The 26,271-nt window shown below is 43.9% G+C and overlaps 1 protein-coding gene across 1 annotated transcript in view; it reads left to right on the plus strand.

Annotated features, from left to right (window-relative positions):
* Nucleotides 1-1,533: 1,533 nt before the first annotated feature.
* Nucleotides 1,534-26,271, plus strand: part of MCM3AP (minichromosome maintenance complex component 3 associated protein) — a 47,007-nt gene continuing 22,269 nt past the window's right edge. Inside the window, exons 1-19 of the mRNA XM_056856861.1 lie at nt 1,534-2,704; nt 3,079-3,302; nt 5,549-5,627; nt 7,409-7,556; nt 8,492-8,688; nt 9,008-9,141; nt 10,348-10,545; nt 11,636-11,904; nt 12,920-13,082; nt 13,797-13,957; nt 15,712-15,953; nt 17,541-17,710; nt 17,947-18,047; nt 19,072-19,203; nt 20,111-20,224; nt 21,743-21,895; nt 22,753-22,950; nt 23,789-23,857; nt 24,896-25,030. Coding sequence (XP_056712839.1) covers nt 1,534-2,704; nt 3,079-3,302; nt 5,549-5,627; nt 7,409-7,556; nt 8,492-8,688; nt 9,008-9,141; nt 10,348-10,545; nt 11,636-11,904; nt 12,920-13,082; nt 13,797-13,957; nt 15,712-15,953; nt 17,541-17,710; nt 17,947-18,047; nt 19,072-19,203; nt 20,111-20,224; nt 21,743-21,895; nt 22,753-22,950; nt 23,789-23,857; nt 24,896-25,030 — 4,058 coding nt within the window. The remainder of the gene's footprint in view (nt 2,705-3,078; nt 3,303-5,548; nt 5,628-7,408; nt 7,557-8,491; nt 8,689-9,007; nt 9,142-10,347; nt 10,546-11,635; nt 11,905-12,919; nt 13,083-13,796; nt 13,958-15,711; nt 15,954-17,540; nt 17,711-17,946; nt 18,048-19,071; nt 19,204-20,110; nt 20,225-21,742; nt 21,896-22,752; nt 22,951-23,788; nt 23,858-24,895; nt 25,031-26,271) is intronic.

A 26,271-nucleotide genomic window follows, 5' to 3' on the forward strand; every position in this document is an offset into this window, starting at 1 on the left:
CCCAAGCTGCCCTTTCCTCCAGGAGAACTGATCTCTACAGCCTGGAGATCCATTGTCTTTCTGGGGATCTCCAGTTCCCACCTGGAGGTGGGTGACCCTATCAACAGGTGGCTTCCATGGCCCTCGAAAGGAAGCGTTGGCTATGCAGCCAGACTAACTTCATGTCCTTCGGCATCTGTGATGGTATCTGAGGGATACGCAGGCCCAGCCACTTCTCACACAGGTGGTGGTTGTGTATCTGGCTTGTGCTGGTTCAGGTCTAGCCGGGGGCTCCTTTCTTGGATGTGCTTTCTTCCATATTCAAAAGCCCTTCTTGCATGCTGAAAGCTAGCATGTGAGAGAGAAGGCTAGGCTCAACCAGAACCCTATCCCAATATGTTTCTTGTTGCAGGCCTTCAGTATGAACGCATGAACACACATGAAGCTGCCTTATACTGAATCAGACCCTTGGTCCATCAAGGTCCGTATTACCTACTCAGACTGGCAGTGACTCTCCAGGGTCTCAGGCAGAGGTCTTTCACATCACCTACTTGCTTAGTCCCTTTAACTGGAGATGCTGGGGATTGAACCTAGGACCTTCTGCATGCCAAGCAGATGCTCTACCACTGAGCCACGGCCCCAGTCCAGGCACAGGTTGACCACCCCAATGAAAACTAGGCCTTTGTCTGAATAGAGAAAAGAAAAACCTGGTAGAGAAAAGAAAAACACAGCCCGGATAACCTACAAGAACCACTGGTAATGGAGGCTTCGTTGGTTTCTCAGACTCTGGCTGGTCTTGCCTCATTCCTTAGATGACAATTATCTGAAAGCACGCTAGCTCATACAGGGGAGTAGTTGTCTGTATAGTTTGTGAGCACGATCTGTTGTTAGTGGTATAAATGATATAGGGATGAAATGTATTTGTGTTTGTTTCTGGACTTGTTATGAAAAATAATGAGCGGGTGCAGAGGAGAGCAATGAGGATGATCAAGGGCCTGGAGACCAAGCCCTATGAGGAAAGGCTGAGGAAGTTGGGAATGTTCAGTCTGGAGAAGAGGTGGCTGAGAGGGGACATGATGGCTCTCTTTTAAGTATTTGAACGGCTGTCACTTAGAGGAGGGCAGGGAGCAGTTCCTGTTGGCAGCAGAGGACAGAACTCGCAATCGTGAGTTTAAATTGCGGGCGGAAAGGTACCAGCCGGATATTAGGAAAAAAATTTTTACAGTAAGAGTTGTTCAACAGTGGGATCACCTACCTAGGGAGGTGGTGAGCTCCCCCTCACTGGCAGTCTTTAAGCAGAGGCTGGTCAAGCACTTGTCAGGGATGCTAGGCTGATCCTGCATTAAGCAGGGGGTTGGACTAGATGGCCCTTCCAACGCTATGATTCTATAAATATATTGCTGGGGGGGAAAAGTGAGAGAAATGCTCCATTTTCCTGAAACGGTTTCTCAGTTAAAGTAACATTTATAATTGGATTGCAGATCGCTGGAGTAGTGGCGGGAAGCTGGAAAGTGCTCGGTGTGATCACTGTTGAGTAGACACCTCGTTGTGAAGATGAACCCTAATGCTCCTTTCGGTGGACAGCCACCTGGAGTTTTCCAGACACCACCTAGGAGTTCTTCTGGAATGATTCAGGTTCATCCACCACTCCAGTTTGGCCAGCTCTCACTGTTTGGGCCGAACAGTGGAGGAGTGGCAAAGAATCCTGGCTTCCCGCCCCCATCTGACTTCACAAGAACTTCAGAACTACGTGGTTCTTCAGGTCAAACTTCGGGATTTGTTCATCCTCTGGGATTTTCACAGTCTTATCCTTTTGGGCACACTACATCGTTCGTGGCTGCTCCCCCATCAACCAGCTCTTCTGTTGCCGGCAAGCAAGGATTCAGTTTTAAACCACCTATGAATCTCGGGACTTCTCAGACTCCTTCTAAGTTTGGAAATACACCTGGAGAAGCTTCAGGCAATGTCTTTGCAGGTACAGATTTTAGCTTCAAAACCCCTGAGAATGCAATGTTCAAGCCTATCTTTGGCGTTGGTTCAGAACCAGAGAAACCACAAACCATCCCAAGTCCGTTCACGTTTTCCTTTCCAGGTGGGAGCGGGCCTGGAAGACTTGCCCCCTTTGGCATTTCTCAGGAAACCAGCGGCTCGAGTGCTACTACTCACTTCAGCTTTTCAAAACCAGCAAGCAATAGTGCTATTTTAGCATCTTCCTTCACTGCTGCTGTACCAAGCAGGACTGTAGAGGATGACAAAAAAGGACCTGTAAATCCTTTCGCAAATCCTAGTAGCAGCTTTGCTGCTTTTTCTTACCCATCTGGTGGGTCAAGCAGACCAGAACATGAAGAATTTGTAGCTCCGAGTGAGCCCGCCGATAAGGGAACAAAGAGAAAGGAAGAGCAAGATCATTCCCCAAGGAGACGTGATTATGATACCGCAGATGAGCCAGAGGTTCAGTCACGGAGCGATTATTCTTCCAGCAAGCGTCCGGTCAGGCTGACTCGGGCTCGCGCAGGGGGCCTCTTCGGTATAACATTGCAAGATGTTCTGAAAAGTAATAAAGACAGTGGGCGCCCTAAGAAAGAATCCAAAATGGAGAGAGTCTCCCTAGAATCAGGAGAGCTGGAACAGACGAGCGTAGCGGGGGGAATCCAGTCTGGTTTGGCACTGGCAAGGCCGTCCCTGTTACAGAAAGAGGAAGAAAATAAGGCAAAACTGAAGGAAAGTAAGTAACAAAACCTAGCTTGAATCAGTTAAATTGATTGATTAGATTTTTATCCCACCCTCTATCCTGGCCAAGGGCAGGTAACAACAACAACACATCACAAATACAAAATACATCACAAATACATAAAACGTTAAATCCATACAATATGAATTAAAATAAGCAATTCTCGTTAAAAACAATTTAAAATCAAGACAGATGGTGCTCAAAAATTGAAGATCCAAACATAGTTCTTATGATGATTTTGCTACTATTTGCATCATTTGTCAGATTGCGGATAGATGAAAAATGGGTATTCAAATCCTTACATTTATTTTTTTCTTCATAGCTAGTTATAAGATATTTTGAAAAGGTGCTCTTGCTTTTCCTTTCAGATTCTTCCGTCTCGAATACCTCACGTCGAAATCGGAGCAGTGGGAGCACAGAGAGCCTGGGCGGCTTGCCCACGGGCGAGTTCAAAGCCTTCCAGTGCAAAAATATTCCTGATTATCTAAATGACAGAAATGTCCTCGAGAATCACTTCAAGAAGTCTGCAAAAATCCACCGTATCTTTACCAACAGAAACAAAAAGCTGGCAGTTGTTTATTGTTTTGATCATGTAAGTTTAATGGAAGATCAATGGCTTTTAATTTTTGGAAATGTTTAATGGATGAGAGAGAGAGAAAAAACTTCCACAGGAAAATAGACTATTTGGGGGGAAATAGAAATATATGCAATCCTTCTTTTATGGTCCAGCATAAATTTACTTTGGTACTTGAAAAATGTAAAGTATGCCTTATTGAACATAAAAAATATAATGCCTTATTGAACATAATGCTTAAAATTGCACTATTTGGGATATTTAAGAGGGTAAATACCTTGTTTTTTATTCAGACTAATTACAGATACATTCGGTGTGAGAACTCCTGCCTGTATAGCTTGTTTTTTGCCTTTTTTGGTAATTCAGAAGTAGAGAGAGAAAAACACACAAAATAAGCTGAAAACTGAATTCCCCAGCTTTGCACTGAACAAAGGTATTGTTATCTGGGGTTAAACAATCTATAGATCTCAGCATTATCACATGGAAACAACAGATGCGGGTTTCTGAAACACTTTCGGGTGTCCCAAATCAATTGCTACTCCTGTGTGTACTTAACTAGTAAACAGAACAGCACACCATATTAACTGGGCATGCTGTATAAACACCTCAAAAGCTTTTCAATAGCCAAAAGTAGCACAACTGAAATGGCAGGGAAAATATTTTGTCAGGTGCATTCAGCCTAGTTTAATTGTTCAAACATGCTTGGAAACTATTTTGATTGGAATAATTGTCCTATTATGAAATATTTACAGCTGAGCTCAATAATATACTTCCTACTTGTGTTGTTTAAGTATAAGTGAAGAAATTAAAGCAAAGGACTCTGCTTAATGTATTAATTTTAGCATTCCCCAAAGAGCTGGGCATATGTTAGTGCTCCTGAGATACTGGCATATCCCCTGTAATATGTAAAACACAAGTGTCTTTTAGTCACACTCAAGCTAAGGGAAATCATGGGACATCAGTGTCCCTAACTCTGGAAATGACTGACTGAAGCGTTTTTAGGAATAAGTAGTATTTATTTTTATATTTTAAAATTTTATTTATTTACTTCATTTATAACACCACCTCTCTTCCCAGTAGGGACCCAAAGCAGCTTTTATCTTTCTCCTCTTCTCCATTTTGTCCTGATAATAACCCTATGAGGTAGGCTAGGCTGAGAGGGTGTTACTGGCCCAAGGTCACCCAGCAAGCTAGATGAACAGGGAGAGAGAGTGGACAGGGAGAAGCTTTTCTCCCTCTCTCATAATACTAGGACATGGGGTCATCTGCTGAATCTGGAGGGTGAGAGATTCAAAACAGATAAAAGGAAATATTTCTTCACACAACACATAGTTAAATTGTGGAACTCCCTGCCCCAGGATGTGGTGGTGGCTGCCAACTTGGAAGGCTTGAAGAGGGGAGTGGACATGTTCATGGGGGAAAGGGGTATTCATGGCTACTAGTCAAAATGGGTACTAGTCATGATGCATACCTATTCTCTCCATGATCAGAGGAGCGTGCCTGTTATATTAGGTGCTGTGGAGCACAGGCACGACAATGCTGCTGCAATCATCTTGTGTGGGCTTCCTAGAGGCACCTGGTTGGCCACTGTGTTGTCAGACTGCTGGTTTTGATGGACCTTGATCTGATCCAGCATGGCCTTTCTTATGTTCTTATTTATTTATTTTTCAAATTTCTTATGTTATGTTTAATTTTCCATGGCAGAGCGGGGAATCAAACCTGGCTGTCCCAGATCCCAATCTGACTCTAACCATTACCCTGAGCTGGCTCTCTGTTCTATGTTGTTTACAGTCCACCTTTCTCACAGACTGTCGCCAGCTGGTCTCCTGGCTACTGGGCATTAACTTACCCAATATGCTTGGGTGGAGGTACACTGATGCATGCAGTAATTCTTTGCCAAGGACCGTTAGCGTGATTTCCCCCCCCCCCTCGACTTAGGTCTGTGTACTGATGTAGAAAGTCGTCATTCTCCCAACTCAAACAAGGGTCGTGTTCAACCTTGCCGTGTATCCCGGTTGACTATTTGGGGCCAAGAAGGGGATGCCAATGTTAAATCCTTACTGCAGTAAGCCACTATTGACCCAATTGACTGTTGACACTATTGCTTAACCCAGTTATCAATACTTTTGTTCAGTGCAAAGTAGGGGAGTTCAGTTTTCAGCGTATTTAATTTTTTTCTCTCTATTGTGTGTGAATTATCACATTTTCTTTTGTTTCCTTTCTGTATACCGTTCTTATCTGAACGTGCTGTGTCTGCTTTTCAGGCATCTGCTGCTTTGGCTAGAAAGAAAGCCAAAGGGCTACACAAAGAAATAGTGACATTTTGGCACAGGAAGAAATCAGGTACGTTCCTGCAATGAGACTGCTATAAAATACTGCCTGCTAGTGTGTGTGTGTGTGTGTGTGTGTGCGCTGTCAGTCAGATAAAAGTTCCATATATCTGCAGAGTCCCCTGCAGGCCTAAACAGACGGTGCCTCCTTCTTAGGGGGGGATCAGGTCATGCAGGGGTAGAGTTTGTTCCCATTACAATTCTGTCCCCATGTGTTGTACTTTATTTTTACCCCATAGTAGTGACTGGCACTCGCATGGAAGAAAAGTTTTGGAGACTCCTCTTCTTAAGGCTTTGCACTCCCCCCAAATATTCTTGGTAATTGCAGCCTCTTTATTTTCTCAGAGCAGTTCTTGTGCGTGTGTGTGTTAAGTGCCGTTAAGTTGCTTCCGACACATGGTGACCCTATGAATCAGTGCCAATATAAACTTGATACACATAAACCTCCTATCTTTAACAGCCTTGCTCAGGTCTTGCAAATTGAGGGCCGTGGCTTCCTTTATAGAGTCAATCCATCTCTTGTTGGGTCTTCCTCTTTTCCTGCTGCCTTCAACTTTCCCTAGCATGATCATCTTTTCCAGTGACTCTTGTCTTCTCATAATGTGACCATTACGACTGCTTCAATTTAGTCATTTTAGCATCTAGGGTCAGCTCAGGCTGGATTTGATCTATAACCCATTTGTGTTTTTGGGGGGGGGCGGTCCACGGTATCCGTAACACTCTCCAACACCACATTTCAAAGGAATCTACTTTCCACCTATCGGTTTCCTCATTGTCAACCTTAAAGTTGAGTAATTCTCCTGTAGTCATTACTTTTGTCTTCCTGATGTTCAGCTGTAGTCCTGCTTTGGTACTTTCTCTTTTAACTTTCAGCAGTAGTCGCTTCAAGTCTTCCCTATTTTCTGCCAGTAATATAGTATCATCGGCATATCTCAAATTGTTAATGTTCATAGAATCATAGAGTTGGAAGGGACCACCAGAGCCATCAAGTCCAACCCCCTGCACAATGCAGGAAATTCACAACTACCTCCCCACTCCACACCCCTAGTGACCAGAAGATGCCCAAGATGCCCTCCCTCTTATCATCTGCCTAAGGTCACAGAATCAGCATTGCTGACAGATGGCCATCTAACCTCTTCTTAAAAACCTCCAGGGAAGGAATGTTCCTCCCCCCAATTTTCATTCCACCTTCAACTAAATCTAACCCAGCTTTCCTAATGATATGTTCTGCATACAGATTGAAGAGATAGGGAGATAAAATGCATCCTTGTCTAACACCTTTGTCAACTGGAAACCATTCTGTTTCTCCATATTCTGTCCTAACTGTGGCCTCTTGTCCAGAGTACAGGTTACACATCAGAACAATCAGATGTTGTGGCACACCCATTCCCTTTAAAACCAGTCATAGCTTTTCGTGATCCACACAGTCAAAAGCTTTGCTGTAATCTATTAAACACAAGCTGATTTCCTTCTGAAATTCTCTCGTGTGCTCCAGTAACCAATGTAAATTTGCAATATGATCTCTAGTGCCTCTTCCTGTTCTGAATCCAGCTTGAACAGCAGGCGTTTCTCGTTCCATATATGGTAACCTTTTTTGTTGTAAGAGAACAGTTTTTAGCCACGAAGAAATGAGAAGTATACACTATACTCAACTTCAGCATGTGGGAATGTTACATTGCAATCATTTAAGTTTTGGATCCATTTGGCACGGTTAAATTTTCTCTGAATTCAGTAAACAAGCCTAATGGGAGGAAGAGAAGCTATAGTAAGCGTCTGCTATCTCTGTATGCAAAGGTCCTAATAAGAGAGAGTACGCATCCAAGGAGCAGGTGGAAGATGTGAGCGAAGGGAGGCAAAAAACCGACCCTCCGAGTTATCTGCATTCCTCACAGAGCAAGTCCTTAATCCGATCCACAGCTGGTGGGAACCTGTTGAGCAAAAGGTAGGTGTTTGCATCATTGTCTTGGTAAGAGAAATATTTTTGTGTGTGAGGTTTATACAGCAGAATACATCCTGATTGGCTGCACCTTTGAGGGGAGGGTCCAGCTCAGGAGCATCAGGCTAGCTGGGTACCAATGAAGCAGCGTCACAAGGGATGAATGTCAAATCTTAGGCTGAAATTGTAGCTTATTGTATTTACTGTATTTATTTACAGTGTTTTTAAATAGTTCTTATTGTATTTATTGTGGTTTTTAATTGTAAACCGAAAGGTATTTTATTAATGGTTGTTAGCCACTCTGAGCCCTGCTTTGTGGTGGGAGAATGGGATACTTTATTTTTTAAAAATACTGCTAACAGCCAACATATATAGAAGCATATACAAAAAAACAATTTCCAACAGCCCAAACAAATAAAAATACAGTAAAACAAAAGTAATCCTACAACGCTACAAAAATTGCTCCTTGAAACACTTGCTATGAAAAATCTGTTTTTAGACTGTCATAGAGTTATTTTGTAGCAATTTTACCAAACAGATTTTGCTGGATTTTAATAGCGGCGGCACAAAATTTAGCAGTGTCAGCAGAGACCCTAGGATTTTCATCTGTGAGCAGCTTTTTAGCCCACTGCGCATCCAAGCAGTCTGGAAGCTTATTAAGCCAGGGCAGAATAAATTTAGCACAAATCTCCTTATAAAATGGGACAGCGAATAGGAACGTGCTCCAAAGTTTCCACACACACCCATAACCACATGGGCATACTCTCTCTGAGATAGGTATCCTTTTGTATCTTCCCTCCAACACTGCTGAAGGGAGGGCATGTTGCTAACGAGAAAGCCCTTCTAAGGCTGTTAAGCTCCAGAGAGAAAAAGATATGCGATGGTGGGGGAGGGCGGGATATGAATTGAAATAAATGAAAACAACTCTTCTTCTTTGATAGCTCTCCAGCTAAGAAGTCTGGTCTTAAAAAGTCTCTGCAGTTTGAAGCAGACACCTTTGATTCTGGGCCTGAAAGCCACGGCTTAGAGAACTTGGAAGCATCCGCACCGTGTCTTAGTAATCTTATCGGCATGGTAGCGGAGTCTTCTGAGGACAAATACCGCCTCCTGGACCAGAGAGATAAACTCATGCGGCAAGGTAAGAACTGGTAACGCATTCGGAGGAGCGGGAGAGGCCCTGCAGTCGGTCCCACCCACATGATTATGACACACTTTCCCTGTCGCTGTCTGGAATATCACCCTAGAAAAATGTTACCTGCATGGTTCGGTACGCATGCAAAAGGAGCCTTAGTGGCAGTTGGAAAGTGTTAAAATTTGCTTCAGTCGTACCAGCTGATTCTCCCATGCACATCCTATAAAATTCGTGTTATGCTCCAGCTGTTTTATGAGTAGTGTTATTTTTCCCAAGTCATGTTGTAAACTCCCCCAGCTGTCTAAACGCTGATCTCTTTTTTTAGCTCGACTAAAACGAACCGATCTCGGCCAGACCTTTATCGGCACGTGCCCAGACATGTGCCCGGAGAAAGAACGATACATGAGGGAGACGAGGAACCAGCTCAGCATCTTTGAGGTGATTCCAGGAACAGACAAGGTACTGAGGGGCTTGTTTCCTTGTGCTGCACTTTGTTGAGATGCGCCTGTGATGTTCAATTAACATGATTTGGTGGTGGTCGGAAACCGGTGGGGGAAAGTTCCAGAATATAAAAAACAAGATTATATCTTTTAAAAAAGAAATAAACATTGTGTGCTTTGTTTTTATACATTTATTTTTCATAATATTCATTGCGCGTTTGGATGAAAAATCTGTGTGGGTTACCCAACAAGCTGTGTTTTGGAGGAATGTCTTGATAATGGTTTTCTTGGGCTTCCAATCGTGTCTGTAGCCCCTTCGTCGTAAATCACATGAATACATGAAGCTGTCTTATACAGAATCAGACCCTCAGTCCATCAAAGTCAGTATTGTCTACTCAGACTGGCAGCGGCTCTCCAGGGTCTCAGGCAGGGGTCTTTCACATCACCTACCTGCCTGGTCCCTTTAACTGGAGATGCCAGAGATTGAACCCGGGACCTTCTACATGCCAAGCAGATGCTCTACCACTGAGCCACAGCCCCTCACTCTAACCAGGTGTAGACTTCCTTCACGGAGACAGCTAAGTGGAAGCCATTGCTCATATGGGTCCCCATCCCTGTGTGGAATGCAAAAGGCCAGCGCAGCTTATATCTCTGGATCTGCTAGCGTTAGAAGCACTGAAAATGTGCCTTGTGGAATTAGACGTGCTGTCTGGAACGGCTTCCAATAAATGCCCCTCAGAGTCCTCTCCTTTAGCATCTTGGCCCCAACATATTTGTGAGCTTCTTGGGAAGCTGTTCCTCCTGTTCTTACTTTTGTTGTTATTGGAAAACGAACAACCCCCATGTGCAGGGTGTAGCGGCTCCTTCCTTGAGAAGCAGCAGAGAAGCGTTTCCAAAAACGTCTTTCGTATGTGGAGGAATCGGTGAGGTCTTCAGAGTCTTGCTGTGCCTCAGGCTCCTTGTGCAGTTTAAGGTTGACAGCTCAGCCTTCAGTTCTCTGCCAATATAAACTTGATACACATAAACTGTGGAACTCCCTTCCCCAGGATGTGATGATGGCTGCCAACTTGGAAGTCTTTAAGGAGGGGACATGCTCATGGAGGATAGGGCTATCCATGGCTACTAGTCAAAATGGATACTAGTCATGATGCATACCTATTCTCTCTAGTATCAGAGGAGCTGAATGTATTTTGTACTGAGGAATTTTTTCTTTTTCATCTTTGAGGTGGACCATGCAGCCGCGATAAAGGAGTACAGCAGGTCGTCAGCAGACCAGGAAGAGCCTTTGCCACACGAGCTGAGGCCTTTGGAAGTATTGAGTATGACCATGAACTACTTAGTCACTCAGATCATGGACAAAGGAGAAGGGAACTTCCGGGAGTGGTACGATTTCGTGTGGAATAGGACTCGTGGGATAAGGAAGGTAACTATTTTGGCTGGGGGCCCTTGCATTGGACGGGCGGAATGCTAGAAAATGGCAGCTGTCTGGTTACATCTAGCAATCTAGCACTGGAGTGTGGAATGGTTGCTGTTTCATATTTCAAGGGCGGGGGTGAATATTCAGGATTAAATACATAATCTTGATTATATGTAATCTTGAATATATTCAAGATTCAATTCTGCAAAAAAAAAAAAAAAAGCGATGTGTATTTAAAGCGTTTGATCAGGTATAAAAATTAGCCACAACAATGCAGCTGTGTTATCAAGGACCGCTGCTCCTACTTTCTCTACCCACCTCTCCGATAATGACTCCTAGCTCTGCCCCTGTTCTTGCTTGCATCCCCAACCTTGCAAATTTCCCAAAATTCCTCATGTATATTCCTAGTCTCCTACACAGCTTCTCCTACTACTTCATTCCTGTATTGTGTTTCATGATTATTTTGTACCCTTGAACTATCATGCCCTTTTATTCTACTTGTGTCATTTATTTGCTTCGAATGCTGATACCTCCTTCATCTCCCCCATCTATGCATGGATGTCCTTTGCGCAGCTTCTTCCTCTTAGAGAGCTGTTATTTGAGGTGGACTGTAGGGACCTTCCCCTCCGTCGTATGTTCTTGGGATGGGGAGCTTTTTAGGGTGTGCTGTTGTTTTGAGTGGACTAGTGCGGTATAGTGGGGCCAGCATGGTGTAGTGGTTAAGAGGGGTGGGCTCTAATCTGGAGAACTGGGTTTGATCCCCCACTCCTCCACATGAAGCCTGCTGAGTGACCTTGGGCCAGTCACAGCTCTCTCGGAACTCTCTCAGCCCCACCTACCTCACAAGGTGTCTGTTGTGGAGGGGGGTGGGAGGGAAGGAGATTGTAAGCCAGTTTGAGACTCCTTTCGGTAGAGAAAAGTGGAGTATAAAAACCAGCTCTTCTTGTTTTTACTAGTAGCAATGCTTAAGATAAAAATGCCGTGGCCTCAAGAATTGCAGAATTGTGGAAAGCTTTAATGGGTGCAGTGAAGAACATGCCGGCAGAGTCAAACACTGCTTTTCGGTATTCTTAAGCTTTACATTTGTCTTGGCCAGGATATAACCCAGCAGCATCTCTGCAATCCTCTGACGGTTTCCTTAATCGAGAAATGCACTCGTTTCCATATCCACTGTTCCCACCACCTGTGTGAAGAGCCAATGTCCTCTTTTGATGCTAAAATCAACAATGAGAACATGACCAAGTGCCTCCAGAGCCTGAAGGAGATGTATCAGGACCTTGCCAACAAGGAGGTTTACTGTAAGAATGAAGCAGAGTTCAGGGGATACAACGTCCTCCTGAACCTCAACAAAGGAGATATTCTGAGGTAAATCTTGATATGGTTACAGTATTAACTTGGCCTCTTTCACTGGCAGTATTTTATTGTTTGAAGCTACATGGATTCACTCAATCAGAGAATATTGACTCTATGACTTATCATAGAATAACTGTGCAAAAGCTCAAGTCATCTAATTCCCTGCCTAGGTAGGTAAAGTAAATTAGTGCCCTGACCTGGATGGCCTAGGCTTGCTTGATCTCATCAGATCTCGGAAGCTAAGCAGGGTCAGCCCTGGTTAGTACTTGGTTGGGAGACCACCGAGGAAGTCCAGGGTTACTTCGCAGAGGCAGGCGATGGCAAACTGCCTTTGTTCATCCCTTGCCTTGAAGACCCTACTGTGTTGCCATAGGTCAGCTGCGACTTGACGGCACTTCCTATCAAAGCCGAGTTGGTGATAAATCATGGACTTACCATAAATTAAAGTCAACGGTTTAGCTGTATTTTTATCCCTTTCCCCTTAGTGTTAAGAGTTCTGTGAATAAACTGTGAATAAACTGTGAATATTCACTCTTCTTGAAACAACCAGGGATCTGATGTGTTGAGCAAAGACATGCCCTTTCCCAAGTAAAAGAAACAGAATGTCCTTTGTATAAATTAAAGACGTAAACCTTTAGAGCAGAGGTTCCCAAACTGTGCTCCATGGAGCACTTGGTGCTCCGCGAAACATCTCCTAGTGCTCCATGAAGAGATTGGAAAGAAAAATACTACTGTCATTCGGTTTAGTATCTAGGGGTGCTAGGTGAAAATTAGTGCTTCATGACTCAAAAGGTTCGGGAACCTCTGCTTTAGGGCATTAATTGGTCTTACTCTAATATGTAAATTGTTGAAATAGATGAATACTTCAGCTACGCTGAGCAGTTTTTAAATTTCAACTGCATGATGGTATAAGACATTGTGTCATGTTTCTTAGGCATTCCCTGCTATCTGTTATTTGTACGAACGTGCCCCATGGGTAGCATCCACTATTAGCACTCAAGAAAACGCTTGTCCTTTTTTTCAACAGAGAAGTCCAACAGTTTCGTCCAGAAGTGCGGAACTCCAGCGAAGTCAGATTTGCGGTTCAAGCCTTTACTGCTTTAAACAGTAATAATTTTGTGAGGTTTTTCAAACTTGTACAAGCAGCTTCTTACTTGAACGCGTGCTTACTCCATTGCTATTTCAGTCAGGTAAGAAATGGTATATATTTAGGTGATGGGCGGGTCTGTAATCTAGAGTTCTTATGTCCCTTGGATACTTTTAAATTAACCTCGCAACTTGAAAAAAAAGTAACAACAGTCCCAATTACTGGAGGGAATAAGCATGGCAAAGGTGGAAAGATGAGGTTCACCGAGGGTTTGAAAGTGTCCTGTAGTTCAGCGTTCCTGGAGATTTAAGAAGTATTACTGATCATCTAAGAGCCCTGTGGTGCAGAGTGGTAAGCTGCAGTACTGCAGTCAAAAGCTCTGCTCACGACCTGAGTTCGATCCTGACAGAAGTTGGGTTCAGGTAGTCGGCTCAAAGTTGACTCAGTCTTCCATCCTTCCGAGGTCGGTAAAATGAGTACCCAGCTTGCTGGGGGTAAAGGAAAGACGACTGGGGAAGGCACTGGCAAACCAACCCATCAAACAAAGTCTGCCTAGGAAACGTCAGGATGTGACGTCACCCAATGGGTCAGGAATGACCCGGTGCTTGCACAGGGGACCTTTACCTTTTTACTTACTGAACATCTGCTGGAATTTGGGGATTGAGTTGAATAATGTAGTAATATGTGAAAGTCAGAAGTGAAATGATGGATGTTTCACTGTCATTCCTCTGAGAAGCCAAAAGATTGTCCGAAACAATGTATCACGCACGTCTAACAAAAAAGATTGGCAGGAGCTTTTAAAACACATTTTTTCCAGATTCGTAAAGATGCTCTGAAGGCTCTCAATATCGCTTACACCGTGAACACTCAGAGGTCAACCATCTTTCCGCTGCACAACATCGTCCGCATGTTATTGTTCAGGGACTCCGAAATCACGAGTGATTTCATCAGTTACTATGGCTTGAGCGTGTCTGATGGGTAAGTGCTGGTTCTTGTGCCCTTGCTCAAAGTGGTAGTGTGTTCGAGAGGATTGTAACAAGAATGTAAAAATTTTTCAGAATGAGGAATGAGATTAATGGAAAAGTGACATCTTCGTTCAGACTGGTAGATCCCCTTCAGTTGTTTATCTCGCTCCCCAAGTTGAAACTACCTCTTTGAGCATAGTTAAATTGTGGAACTCCCTGCCCCAGGATGTGGTGATGGCTGCCAGCTTGGAAGGCTTGAAGAGGGGAGTGGACATGTTCATGAAGAAGAGGGTCATCCACGGCTACTTTTCAAAATGGACGCTAGTCATGATGCATACATATTATCTCCATGATCAGAGGAGCATGCCTGTTACATTAGGTGCTGTTGAACACAGGCAGGACGATGTTGCTGCAGTTGTTTTGCTTGTGGGCTTCCTAGAGGCACCTGGTTGGCCACTGTGTGAACAGACTTGGTCTGATCCAGCATGGCTTTTCTTATGTTCTTAAACCATGATATCTTAACATGAAAAAATGTGGTTTGAGGCAGCTCCCTTGAAGTGATCGAAATGGTCAGTGGTTGTGGTCTCAGGGCTTTGTGGTCTCAGATTCTGTTAATCGTGAGAGGTTGGTATGGGTGAACACGTGCAAGCTAAGTGGAGCTGAGCCATGGTGGTGGTGGTAGGGCTTAGGAGCTGCTTGGCACGGGCCATAGCTTGAAGCGCTCCTGGTTCTGCTAGTGGGTTCGGGAGTAGTCTAATATATAGGGATGCCTTGATGTGTGCTCAGAAGTTGCACTAGGCGCAAAGAACAGTGGTCATCTAAGCCTGTCTCTGGGGCCGAGTCACAGTGTGGCTTGAGTTAAAGCATTCCAGACCTATTTGTACATCCTCAGTTTTTAGTCTTAAAAAGCTTGAAATAACTTGGGCTTTACATAGCCAGAGGATTGTTGCTTTTCGATTTAAAAAAAAATTAATTTTGCAAGAACATGATACAGTAAAGATAGTACAATATAGGATAAGCACGCATTTATACAACCTGGATCTTAGTGAGTTGGGAAGACTATAAATAAATATCTCCTCTGAACTCAGTGAGACAAGCAGCCTATAAATCCATTCCTAGAATTCCATGAGTTCCCTGCCTTAGTTCTATATTCAATTTGCCTTAATATTTTCAGTACAGTACATTATCAGAAGCCTCTTATATTGCAGTAAGCAGTGGTGGACTGGCCAGGGTGTCAGCTTGCGCGATGGCAAGTGGGCCCCCTTAAACATTAGACAATATATTAAAAATGTTAATGACCTTTTAGTAGCTTGAAAATATAATAGAAGTTCCAATGCTATTACTGTACACAACTAAAATTTTAATTGTACCTTTTTTCCACTTATGCATTTTTTGAAAATTTTATCTATTTCTTATAAAAATTAAATGATAGCCTTATGGTTGTGGGTGGGCCCCCCTTTGTCTCCTGGCAACCAATGTTTTTAGACCCAGTCTGCCACTGGCAATAAGTTGATAGTTGATAAAGTTTATTGTTTGTGGCCAAAGGCCGTCATAATCTACCATACAAAACATTTAAAAGCAATACGTTCACTTTATGTTAACTTTCACCCACAAGCTGAAAAGGTGAAGTGGGAGGGAGAGAGAGACTAGGGGCTCTTAAAAATACTTCTCGTACATAATACAATAGGTATGTCTTCATAAACACGTGGAAGTCTTTTGTTAAAACTATTGGTTCATCGGTACATGCTTTTTGTTTTGCCTTTACAGTTTTGTGGAGCTGAACCGTTCAGCCTTTTTGGAACCAGAAAGCTTGCCCAAGCCGAAGAAGTCGCCGTTCATCAGCCAGAAGCTCGCTGGGCTGGTTGGGGAAATTGTCTGCGGGGGACCTCTGCCAGCCGCAGCTTGTCATGTACCTGTGTGCAGCTTCAATGGGCAAAATAAATACACCGGGGGGAGTGCTGCAGTGGACTCAGCCAGCGGCGGTCAGAAAGCCAACGCTGATGTCTCAGGTTAGATGGAACGTTCAAATGAAATACTTTTATTGAGTTGACTCAAAGTCGTAGCAGACAACAAATGGACTCATAAAATCACAGCACAAACAGAAACAGATACAAACAGTTACATTTCCAGTTAAGGGATGGAATGTTCACTCCCAAAGTCCAGAGGTGGGATGAGGAAGAAGAGGAAGAGTTGGTTTTTATATGCCGACTTTCTCTACCGCTTAAGGGAGACTCAAATCGGCTGTGAGGTAGGTGGGGCTGAGAGAGCTCTAACAGAGCTGTGACTTATCCAAGGTCATCCAGCTGGTAGGAGTGGGGAAACAAATTTAGTTCACCAGATTAGCCTCCGCCGCTCATGTGGTTCTCCAGATCAGAGTCCACCGTTCTTAACCACTACACCACACTGGCTTCCAGGCCTGGTGCAAAAATCCATGGAGGGGATACCCACATCCCTCAGAACACGTGCATATATAACAACCCTTGCTAACATGAAAAGTAGTCATGAAATGCCTAGTGCATCCGTTCAGGGTAACTGGTTGGCCATTGTGTGAAAAAGGGTGCTGGACTTGATGGACCACAGGTCTGATCCAGCAGGGCTTTCCTTATGTTGTTACAGTGTCATCCTAAGCAGATTTGCCCCCTTTTAAGATCATTGTTTTCGGTGAACTTAAAAGGATGTAACTCTGCTTAGGACTGAATTGTTAATGAACAAAAAGCTTATTTCCCTGAGAAACCTTTACAGAGTGGCTTTATTTGTTTATTAAAGCGTTAGTCGTAAGAGAAATAGGTAGCAATTTGTAGAGAGTTTGAAGCATTGTTCCAAATGCTTCATGCACATTATCTTGTATGCTTCACATACATTATCAGATTCTGGAAGCTGCTAAAAGAATTGAGTCTTCTTTGTGGTGGTCTTGATCCAACCCAAAATATACCAAAATTGAGGGCATATTTTACTTTTTAACTGTTTCTGATGGAGGCACAGTCTGATAGTTAATCCTTCTTATCAAACCAATAATGCATCAAATCTGTGGCAACAACAGCTGCAGAGATTAAAATACATCCTGTGCTGCCTTGTCTCTCTATTATTGATAATAGGTCTTTCCTGTTTTACAGTGCTCAAAACAATTTGCATTTAGTAAACCATTAAAAGCCATAGAAATGAATTGATAGAATGATAAATGCCATAACTAAGCATTAAAAGTGGATTCTTTGTATACCTGATATATTAAGCCTGAAAATCTAAAGCCGGTTGTTCAGTGTGAATCGCAGCATTCTGGGTCTTGATGGAAGCTATCTCATGCAGTCAGGCCATTGGTTCTTTTAGCTCAATGTTATTTTCTCTGTGGCCCTAACAGCTCTCCATAGCCTCAGTGTTTTTCTGCCTGGGTAACTGAGATTCTTTTTCTGAAGACCACTGGAAAGCAAGGACTTGGTCCCGGGGCTTCGCAGTCACAACGCCTGGGCATTCCCCCCTGAGCTTATTGAATTGCAAAGGCTCTCAGCTCTGCCCAGGCTTGGAGAGGAAAGTGGGTGTAAGTTGGCGCAATATTCTTTATCTTTCCAAGCAGCTGAATGTGTTTTCTCTCTTACCTACAGAAGCAAGAGCAGAAAGGGGTGATACAGAAGCACGTCAGTTTCATCCTCCGCTGTCGGTTTTACCCCTCCAGCCAGCCCCCATGCCTTCTGTTGCAGTGTCCACCTTTCAGCCTCTTCCGCAGCCGTTGCTGCCGCCGCCTCCAAAACCTCAGCCTGCTTATTGTGATACGGTGAGGAACTTCAGGAAAATGTCTGCTGTTGTTCCCTTCTGCACTAATGAATTCAAAACATCGTTATGCCATTTTCCCACCCAGTCAGGGTTCCCAAGGTGGCATTCTGCCTGAGCCGACTTATTTGATACGACTTGAAGGACTGTATTAATATTGTGTTTCTAAGCGCCAGGGCAAAGGGAGTGAAAAGCTTAAGCGCCGGCTGGTCATTCTCCACGCTTTCTTTTTGTTCCCAGGACATTGCGGAAGTAGTCGAAGAGCTTGTGCGTGATGTGCTGGAGGCAGAATGCAGGGAAATCGGCAGTGCGGGAGCAACTTATGTGCATTCTGCAATACGGTAAAGTTGCGACTGCATTCCGCGATATGGTAAAGTTACAATTGCTGCACCCAGAGTGACAGCATCTGAGGCACATCATGATCTATTGGCTTGTTTACCTTTGCAGAAGTAGTCGAAATTCAGCCGTATGCCAATTTCAGTGGTCATGGAAAACTGTCTGGGCAACTTCCCCCCCCCTTTCGCTCATGTTCTCACTCCTGTTAACTTTAGGGTGTGTGTTCTACTCTCTTGCTTTTGTGGTTAAACTTCAGCATTGCTCATACACTTGTGAATGCCCTTTCTTTGGCTTGCAGTAGTAAAGTAATCCTCTGGGGTTTGTCTCCAAGAGCCATTTTCAGTAACAAGAAAAAGCTGGTTGGTATCGTAAGATGATTAAGGGATATCAAATATATTGCATTAGTCTCTCGGGGCAAACAAAAGCTTCCTTATACCAAGTCAGACCATTGGTCCGTCAAGGTCAGGAATGTCTTCTCTGATAGGCAGCAGCTCTCCAGGGTGTTTGGTACAGGCCTTTCACCTCACTTAGTCCCTGTACTAGGATGGTTCCACCTTTCCTCCAACTTAATTAAGTTGGAGGGATGGATCCTTAGGCTGGAGGAAGGCTTCAAACGTCACTGGAGCTGTGAAGATGGGGGTAGGATCCACCCCACTGTTTTTGGCTGGTCAAACAGACCATATCAATAAATACATACATACACCCCACTGTTTTAATCGCATTTGTAAAAAAGATGGAACTGTACATCTACTTCAGTGCCAAGTAAAAGCCAAACAGTAGGCTTGGTCAGAGAATCATTCACATTTATGGAAACCTTGCCTGACTTCTGGAATAACTCAAATACTTGATCAGTATTTGTCTGGTCAGTAGACCAGCTCTTGATGAATCCAAAGCATAAGTAACTTGAGTAAAGGAGTGACTCATAAAGAACCTCTGGGATGGAGGATGGGAGAAGGGTCAACACCACTAGGGATTGTGCGCTGTAGGCATTCAAGTAAGACTTCATGGCGATTTCCTTTCTCCATACAGGATCTCTGATGCTACCGCGGAGGAAGTCATGACAGAAGTGACGCTGGAAACGCTGAGGCAAATTTCTTCTAATACTTTAAACGCAGAAAGAGAGAGATTTGAAGAGGAAAAACGGCGGGCTGAAGAAGAGAGGTAAACTTTCTTCTTCAGCATTTGTACAAGAGACGCAAGATCGTTTGAACTCAACTCAAACATTTAAAGGACTGGCGTTTGTTACGGCTAGCTGACTGAACTGTGGAAGGAATACAACCCCTCTGTACTGGGAAGTGGCAGATGTCACACGACTTATAAAAAGGGGTCCAGAGAATTATAGGCCCATTAGCCTAATATTTGTTCTGAGTTAATTAGTAGAAACTGTTATTGAAGAGGGAATTATTAAGCACATCGAGGAACAAAGCTTGCTGAGGGAAAATCTGCATAGGTTCTGCAAAATGGAAGTCCTGCCTCACTAGCCTTTTGGGAAAGTTGACAAACATGTAGATGGGGTATAATGCCATAAAGTCCCCCTTCCAAAGTGGCCATTTTCTGCAGGGGAACTGATCTGTCACCTGGAGATCAATTGTAATACCAGGAGCTCTCCAGCCACCACCTGGAGGTTGGCACCCTACCTCCAGGGCAACTGGTTGGCCATGGTGTGAAAACAGGCTGTTGGACTGGTTGGACCATGGGTTTCATCCAGTGGGGCTTTTGTATTCTTAAGTCTGCCTTTCCATGTAGAAGCCCATTTTTAAAAATGACCTTTTCCTCCCATATTTTTGACGTTCTCTATTTTAACTGTTTGCTTGAGCCAGTTCCTCTTCATTTTTGTATTTTCAACATAGTTAAACTAGAACAATATGAAATATAATGAATGAAATATAAATGAAATGTAGTTGATATGACCAATGTCCCAAGAAATGTTTCCGTTCTGATACGTTACCCTTATATAGTTTTAGTTTTTGGTGTTAAATTGTTGGTTTACTCAGGACTGGAATTATAAGAACTGTTTTACTTGTTGCATCTGTCTGCACACAGTGTGTTTTTTCCCTCTACATCTTAGACGGAAGCGAGAAAGAGAGCAGACCATAACCATGTTGAGCCAGTCTTTGGGTGCAGAATTCACAGAAGAAGTAGTAAGGGAAATTGTGGGAGAGATTTCAGCTAAGGAGTTAAAGTAAGTGGGAAAAAATTAGCAATTACCAAGTACATGTATATTTATTTTATGTATTTATTAGAACATTTATATCCTACCTTTCCTTGTAGTTCAAGGTGTGTGTGCTATACGGTGTGCATATTTTGTATTACTGATGCAAAGTAGAGCGGGTCCAGAGGAGGGCGACCAGAATGGTCAAAGGTCTGGAATCCATGCCCTATGAGGAGAGACTTAGGGAGTTGGGTTTGTTTAGTTTGGAGAAGAGAAGGTTGAGGGGAGACATGATAGCCAGGTTCAAATATTTGAAGGGATGTCATGTTGCTGAGGGAACTAGCTTGTTCTCTGTTGCTCCCGAGACTAGGACACGGAGTAATGGATTTAAACTAATAGAAAAGCAATTCCACCTAAACATTAGGAAGAACTTTTCTGACGGTGAGGGCTGTTCGACGGTGGAATGTGCTGCCTCGGAGGGTGGTGGAGTCCCCATCTTTGGAGGTCTTTAAGCAGAGGCTAGATGGCAATCTGTCGGGAGTGCTTTGATTGTGGGATCCTGCATGGTAGGGGGAGGGCTGGGGTCACTGGGGATATGGGGGGAGGTAGTTGTTAATTTCCTGCATTGTGCAGGGGGTTGGACTAGATGACCCTGGTGGTCCCTTCCAACTGTATGTTTCTATGAGTCTAAAAACAGTCTTGTTCTTTTTGGTCAGTTATGAAACAAACAAGCTTAATTAAAATATTGTGCTATAAATAATTTCCATTCCAATCACAATACTACAAAACCAATCCAGTTGCTCTTTGGATCCCCACACCAGGATCTCCTTGAAAGAAGGTGGGCATCATACCCATTCCGTAGTTACTGTTCTCTGAAGCCAGACTTCTGAACCAGGAAGGTATGGGTGGTCAAGGAAGTAAATTGTGCAAACTCATTCATGTCTTTATAGACGTTACTCAAGAGAAATTTCCACACCCCTTAATTAATAGTTCCACACCCCTTAATTAATAGTCTGGATTAGTGTCCAACAACACAGCATTTTCTCTTCAAATAAAGCCATGCAAACTGAATTAGATCTTTTAGCCAACCACCCATAATAACTAATGCACATGAGAAAATATCCAATCTGGGCACTGAACCATTGTAGAAAATCTGGCTGGTCATATAATGATGTCTCTCTTGCTAGCCATTTTTTTGGTATCTCACCAGTATTTTCGTTGTTGGGGAAAAAACCCTGGTGCTTTTCTTTGTGAAGACAGCCAGGGTTCCTGTTTAATCAGGGCTTGTAGTGTTGATCAGGTTAAAGATTTCATGTTCCTAGAAATGTTTAGCCTTTACAGACTTTGCATCTTTCCCCTTTTGAAGAAGTAGAAAGTAGTTCTTGGACTCGCAAAGAAGACCAGGAACACTTAACTATGTCATAGAAATCTCGAAATGTTCCGTTCTCATTTTTCTTCGTAAATATTTTTAGTGTTCACTCTGTCTCGAATACTCTTCAGTTAGCTGTGTCCGTTTTCTAAGGATTTTTTTTTTAAATTCTGTCCCAGGTGTGCTGTGGAGAAAGACCAAAGAGAGCGGGTTGCTCGTTGCTCAAAGGAAGTGTGTTCTGAAATAGTGGGTGTGTTTCTGGAAGATGAGATTTTCCACTGTGCCAAGGAAACCCTGCAGGAACTCCAGTGCTTCTGCAAATACTTACAGCGGTATGTTGAATGAAGCCATTCCAGCAGAACGGCCTGAGATTTGCCCTTGCAAAAGTGTGTGTTGCATGCGCGGCCCATTAATAGCCTTCTCTTCCTCGGAGCAGCTCAGAGTAACTTACCAGGAGCCCTCTCATTTTGAGAGCCAGCGTGGTGTAGTGGTTAAGAGCGGGGGACTCTGATCTGGAGAACCGGGATTGGTTCCCCACTCTTCCACATGAGTGGCGGACTCTAATCTGGGGGATTTGGTTTGATTTCATACTCCTCCACATGAAGCCTGCTGGGTGACCTTGTGCCTGTCGCAGTCCTCTCAGAACTCTCTCAGCCCCACCTACCTCACAAGCTGTCTGTTGTGGGGAGGATAAGGGAAGGCGATTGTAAGCCTCTTTGAGACTCCTTAAAGAAAAAGCAGGGTATAAAAACCAACTCTTCTTCTTTTGAGCAAATTGCTAAAGAAGCCCAGAGCTTTAGTCAAGAAGTGAAATCACCACCATCTTCATCTTTCACTGGAACGAGAAAGCAAGGTAGATCCTAGTCATCTGGTCACAACAGGGGGAGAAAGGGCAAGCTCCTTCTCCTCGCCTCAGTCTTCCATGGCCTTTTGTCCTTGAGACCCCACTCCACCCCCAGAGCCAGCTTTGTGAAGGAAGGGGACAGTGGGGAAAGGTTCATTTCCGCCAGTGCTTTCTACCGGCACTTTGTAGGCTCCGACCCCCTAAATGGAAATAATAATGTTCTGAGAATGCCAAAGCTGTTGCTGCAGTTGTAAAGAAATGGTTTAGTAATAGAACTTTGGAAAATAATGAAACTGAGCAATAACTTGAAATGTTTGTCTTCTCCCCCACCCCTTTCTTATAAAGATGGAGGGAAGCCGTTGCAGCCCGAAAGAGGCTGAAGCGTCAGATGAGAGCGTTCCCGGCCGCTCCGTGCTGTGTGGACCCCAAAAACCAACTGAAGGCTCTGTTGCCCAGCGCAGAGTGCCCTATCTCCAGAGAGAACCTGGCGAAAGGGATGGTAGACCTGGGGCACGCGGGAAGGCTTGGCACCTCCTGTTGTAGGTAAGTTCCTGCTTCATGCTGTAGAGCCTCGGCGGGAATCTGAAGATATGTACATCTGAAGGCACCATGAACCTGTCATGTCCCCTTTGCCATGGGAGAGAGATTGCCCCTCCTCCTCCTATGCATATGCATGTTACAGGGGTCCAGAGGGCAAGATTCTGCTCCCAAAAGCGTGTTTCTGTAATACGTAACGGGGCTCGCTGTTACAGTCCTTTTCAAAAGCAGGTGTTGTCCTTTGGAGAGCCCATGTGTACGGTTTCCTAGCTTACTAGCATTGGGGTCGGTACATATGCATGTGTACACAGCTTTCCCTGCAAGTATGAAATCGGGTTAAAAGGCCAAAGTAGCCCACGGCTTTGTGTTTGGCTTAGGGACTCATCTTTCCTTCCTTGCAAGTTTGACGAATAAGAGGATACCAGTTGGTAACTGCACGTGGTGGGGTGCTCATAAGAACATAAGAAAAGCCATGCTGGATCAGACCAAGGTCCATCAAGTCCAGCAGTCTGTTCACACAGTGTTCAAGCCGGTGCCTCTAGGAAGCCCACAAACAAGACAACTGCAGCAGCATTATCCTGCCTGTGTTTCATAGCACTTAATATAACAGGCATGCTCCTCTGATCCTGGAGAGAATAGGTCTGCATCATGACTAGTATCCATTTTGACTAGCAGCCATGAATAGCCCTCTCCTCCATAAACATGTCCACTCACCTCTTAAAGCCTTCCAGGTTGGCAGCCATCACCACATCCTGGGGCAGGGAGTTCCACATTTTAACAATGTGTTGTGTGCTCAATGCTTGCTGTTTCCTAAATGCCCTTTGTTTGCTCTGTTTACTTTTAGGCTAGCGCGGCTGCGACAGAAGACGATCCACCAAATGAAAGTGCAGTATTTTTATCAGCAGTTATTAGGGTATGGCAGCTTCCCAGCATTCCTTGCAGTAAACAAACTTGGTAGAACTCTGCCAGTTAGTGGGGCAAGGAAAAGGGACCACCTATGGATAAATGGTATGTGTGTGTGTGTCTACATGTGCAGGAGACTTTTGAGGTATGCTGAAAAACATTCCTTGTAAATCTAATTTAATTTTTTTTTAAAGCGTCAGTTGTGCTTTTTTTTTTTTTAAAGAGAGGCATGGAATGTTGAGCATTGGCTAAATAGAAGAAGATAAGGGAGAGAGTGGCCTGATTGAAACCTATACAGTCTTGGAAAGGAAAAGAAAATTGGGTTCCCCCCAGCCAGGATACTATAACCTCCTTAAGGCTCTGACTGCTTTTATGTAAAGAGTCCCAGTAGGCAGACTTAATTTGAATCAGAGGGAAAATAGAGTCCTAATTAATTGGACTCTTCCACCCCTGCCCTGAGATCCTTTAAGCTGCAGAGCCCTAACACAGTGCTTTGAAAGTAGGGATGTTTGTATGTTTGGGAGAAAAACAGACCAGTTCCTTCTCTCCTCCCCCACCCCCAGCAGCCCCAAGAGAGCCAGCGTGGTGTAGTGGTTAAGAGCAATAGACTCTTAATCTGGAGAACCAGGTTTGATTCCCCACTTCTCCCCACAAAGCCAGCTGGGTGATCTTGGGCTAGTCACAGCTCTCTCCGAACTCTCTCAGCCCCACCTACCTCGCAAGGTGTCTGTTGTGGGGAGAGGAAGGGAAGGCGATTGTTAGCCACTTTCAGAGCCCTTCAGGTAGTGAAAAGTGGGGCATAAAAACCAACTCTTCTTTTCCCATTCAGCACAGGAAGGGAGGAGGATATGCTTCCAGGGTTGTTTTAAAGTCTCTGAACTGCAAACCAGCATGCTTCAGTTGCACTAGAAATATCAGTGTGCGTGCTTGTGCAGAAGTTTACGGGGATTTCAAAATGGGAAACTTGGATTTACATCAGTGACTTTTCTTAACTTAGGAGGGGTTAATTTTAACAATGTCACTTAACTGTATTTTGATTGAATCCAAGTGATGCCGTTTGGACTCCGCTGGATCTGCCATCCTTGGTGGCTGAAAATATTCCAGAGCAGCAAGAAAAAGTCTTTTGGAAGGTACTTTTGGTGCTGCCGGCCTGTGAGGAACTCCCGGTGGAAGATCCCAGCAGGTATGAATCATATTCAAATGCCTTAATTTTGTTGGTAGCTTTACACTGCTAGAGCCTTGCAAGACTCTCCTTGGGGTTCAGCTTACTACCTCTCCCTCCTCTGCTGAAGCTGCCTATAATTCCTTGCCTCTGAACCCGCTGCCTACACTGTTCCTTTTCCCTTGCCCCCCGAGTTGCTGGGCTCTGTTTCATCTGCTTCTTGAATAGAGAGGTATAATGTTTACTTCTATTTCTAAATATTGTGCTAAGAGCCAGTTAACTAATATTTATAAGAACTGCGGTCACAGAAGGGTTTTGCTCTGACAGAGCTGCCCATGCCGCAAGAAAGCAACAAGCTGAATAAACTGAGGAGAGAAGAGGGCTGGAAAAGAAGGATGAAAGCAGACAGGAAGGCAAACCTCAGAAAGGGAGTATGAAACTGTCTAAAAGCCAAGTGAATTCTATGGAGAATTACTCTTCCTGGGTGCAGCACATAGTAGATCGCTTGTGTAGCAACATGACCCATATGCAAACCCACAGCAAGAGGACTTGGCCCTAGGACGAATAATCTTTATAGCTATCTTTGCGGGCAGATGTCTTTCATTGGGAAAGACATTAGATGTTTCAAGCCGCTGTTATCGGAGCACACTCTGTGCTGAGCGATGTCGTTTGATCGAATCTCATTTTAGTTTCAGTCCTCCCTCTCCAACATAATAAACACGGCTAGGGCCTACCCCAATGTATCCTCCCATAGCTTTATCATGTAGCATTGTCTTGGACAGGATATCAGAAAGGATGATAATGCGGGATTTAGGTGGGATTTAGTTTAGTTCTGCAAGGTCTGTAAGACAGAGATGTGTCGCCAGGCATATATATAGTTGAGATAGCAACGGTTAAGTAGATCAGCTGGCCTCCCTTTATTCTCCCTTTCCCTCCCTCTTTTTTCTTCCCTACTCCTTCCTTTTTTCTGTCTCTTTTTTCCCTTTTCCTATTTTTCCCTTCTCTTTTTGTTCCTTTTCTTCTTTTCCCCCTGGTTCTTTTTCCTCTTGTCTTCTCCTTGGAGGACCTATGAATCCCTGGGTAATTGTCGGTCACCTGCCTACCACCATTATGAATCAACTCACCACCAAGAGACCTTATTATATATCGTAGGTATGTAATTAGAATGCCATCCATCAAGTGAAATTTGGATTTATGATTTTAAATTGTATGTTTTTTTTAACGTATGTGTTATATATTTTATATTGTAATGTATTATTTTT

The sequence above is a fragment of the Euleptes europaea genome, chromosome 10 (assembly GCF_029931775.1).
Source record: "Euleptes europaea isolate rEulEur1 chromosome 10, rEulEur1.hap1, whole genome shotgun sequence".
NCBI classification, from domain to species: Eukaryota; Metazoa; Chordata; class Lepidosauria; order Squamata; family Sphaerodactylidae; genus Euleptes; species Euleptes europaea.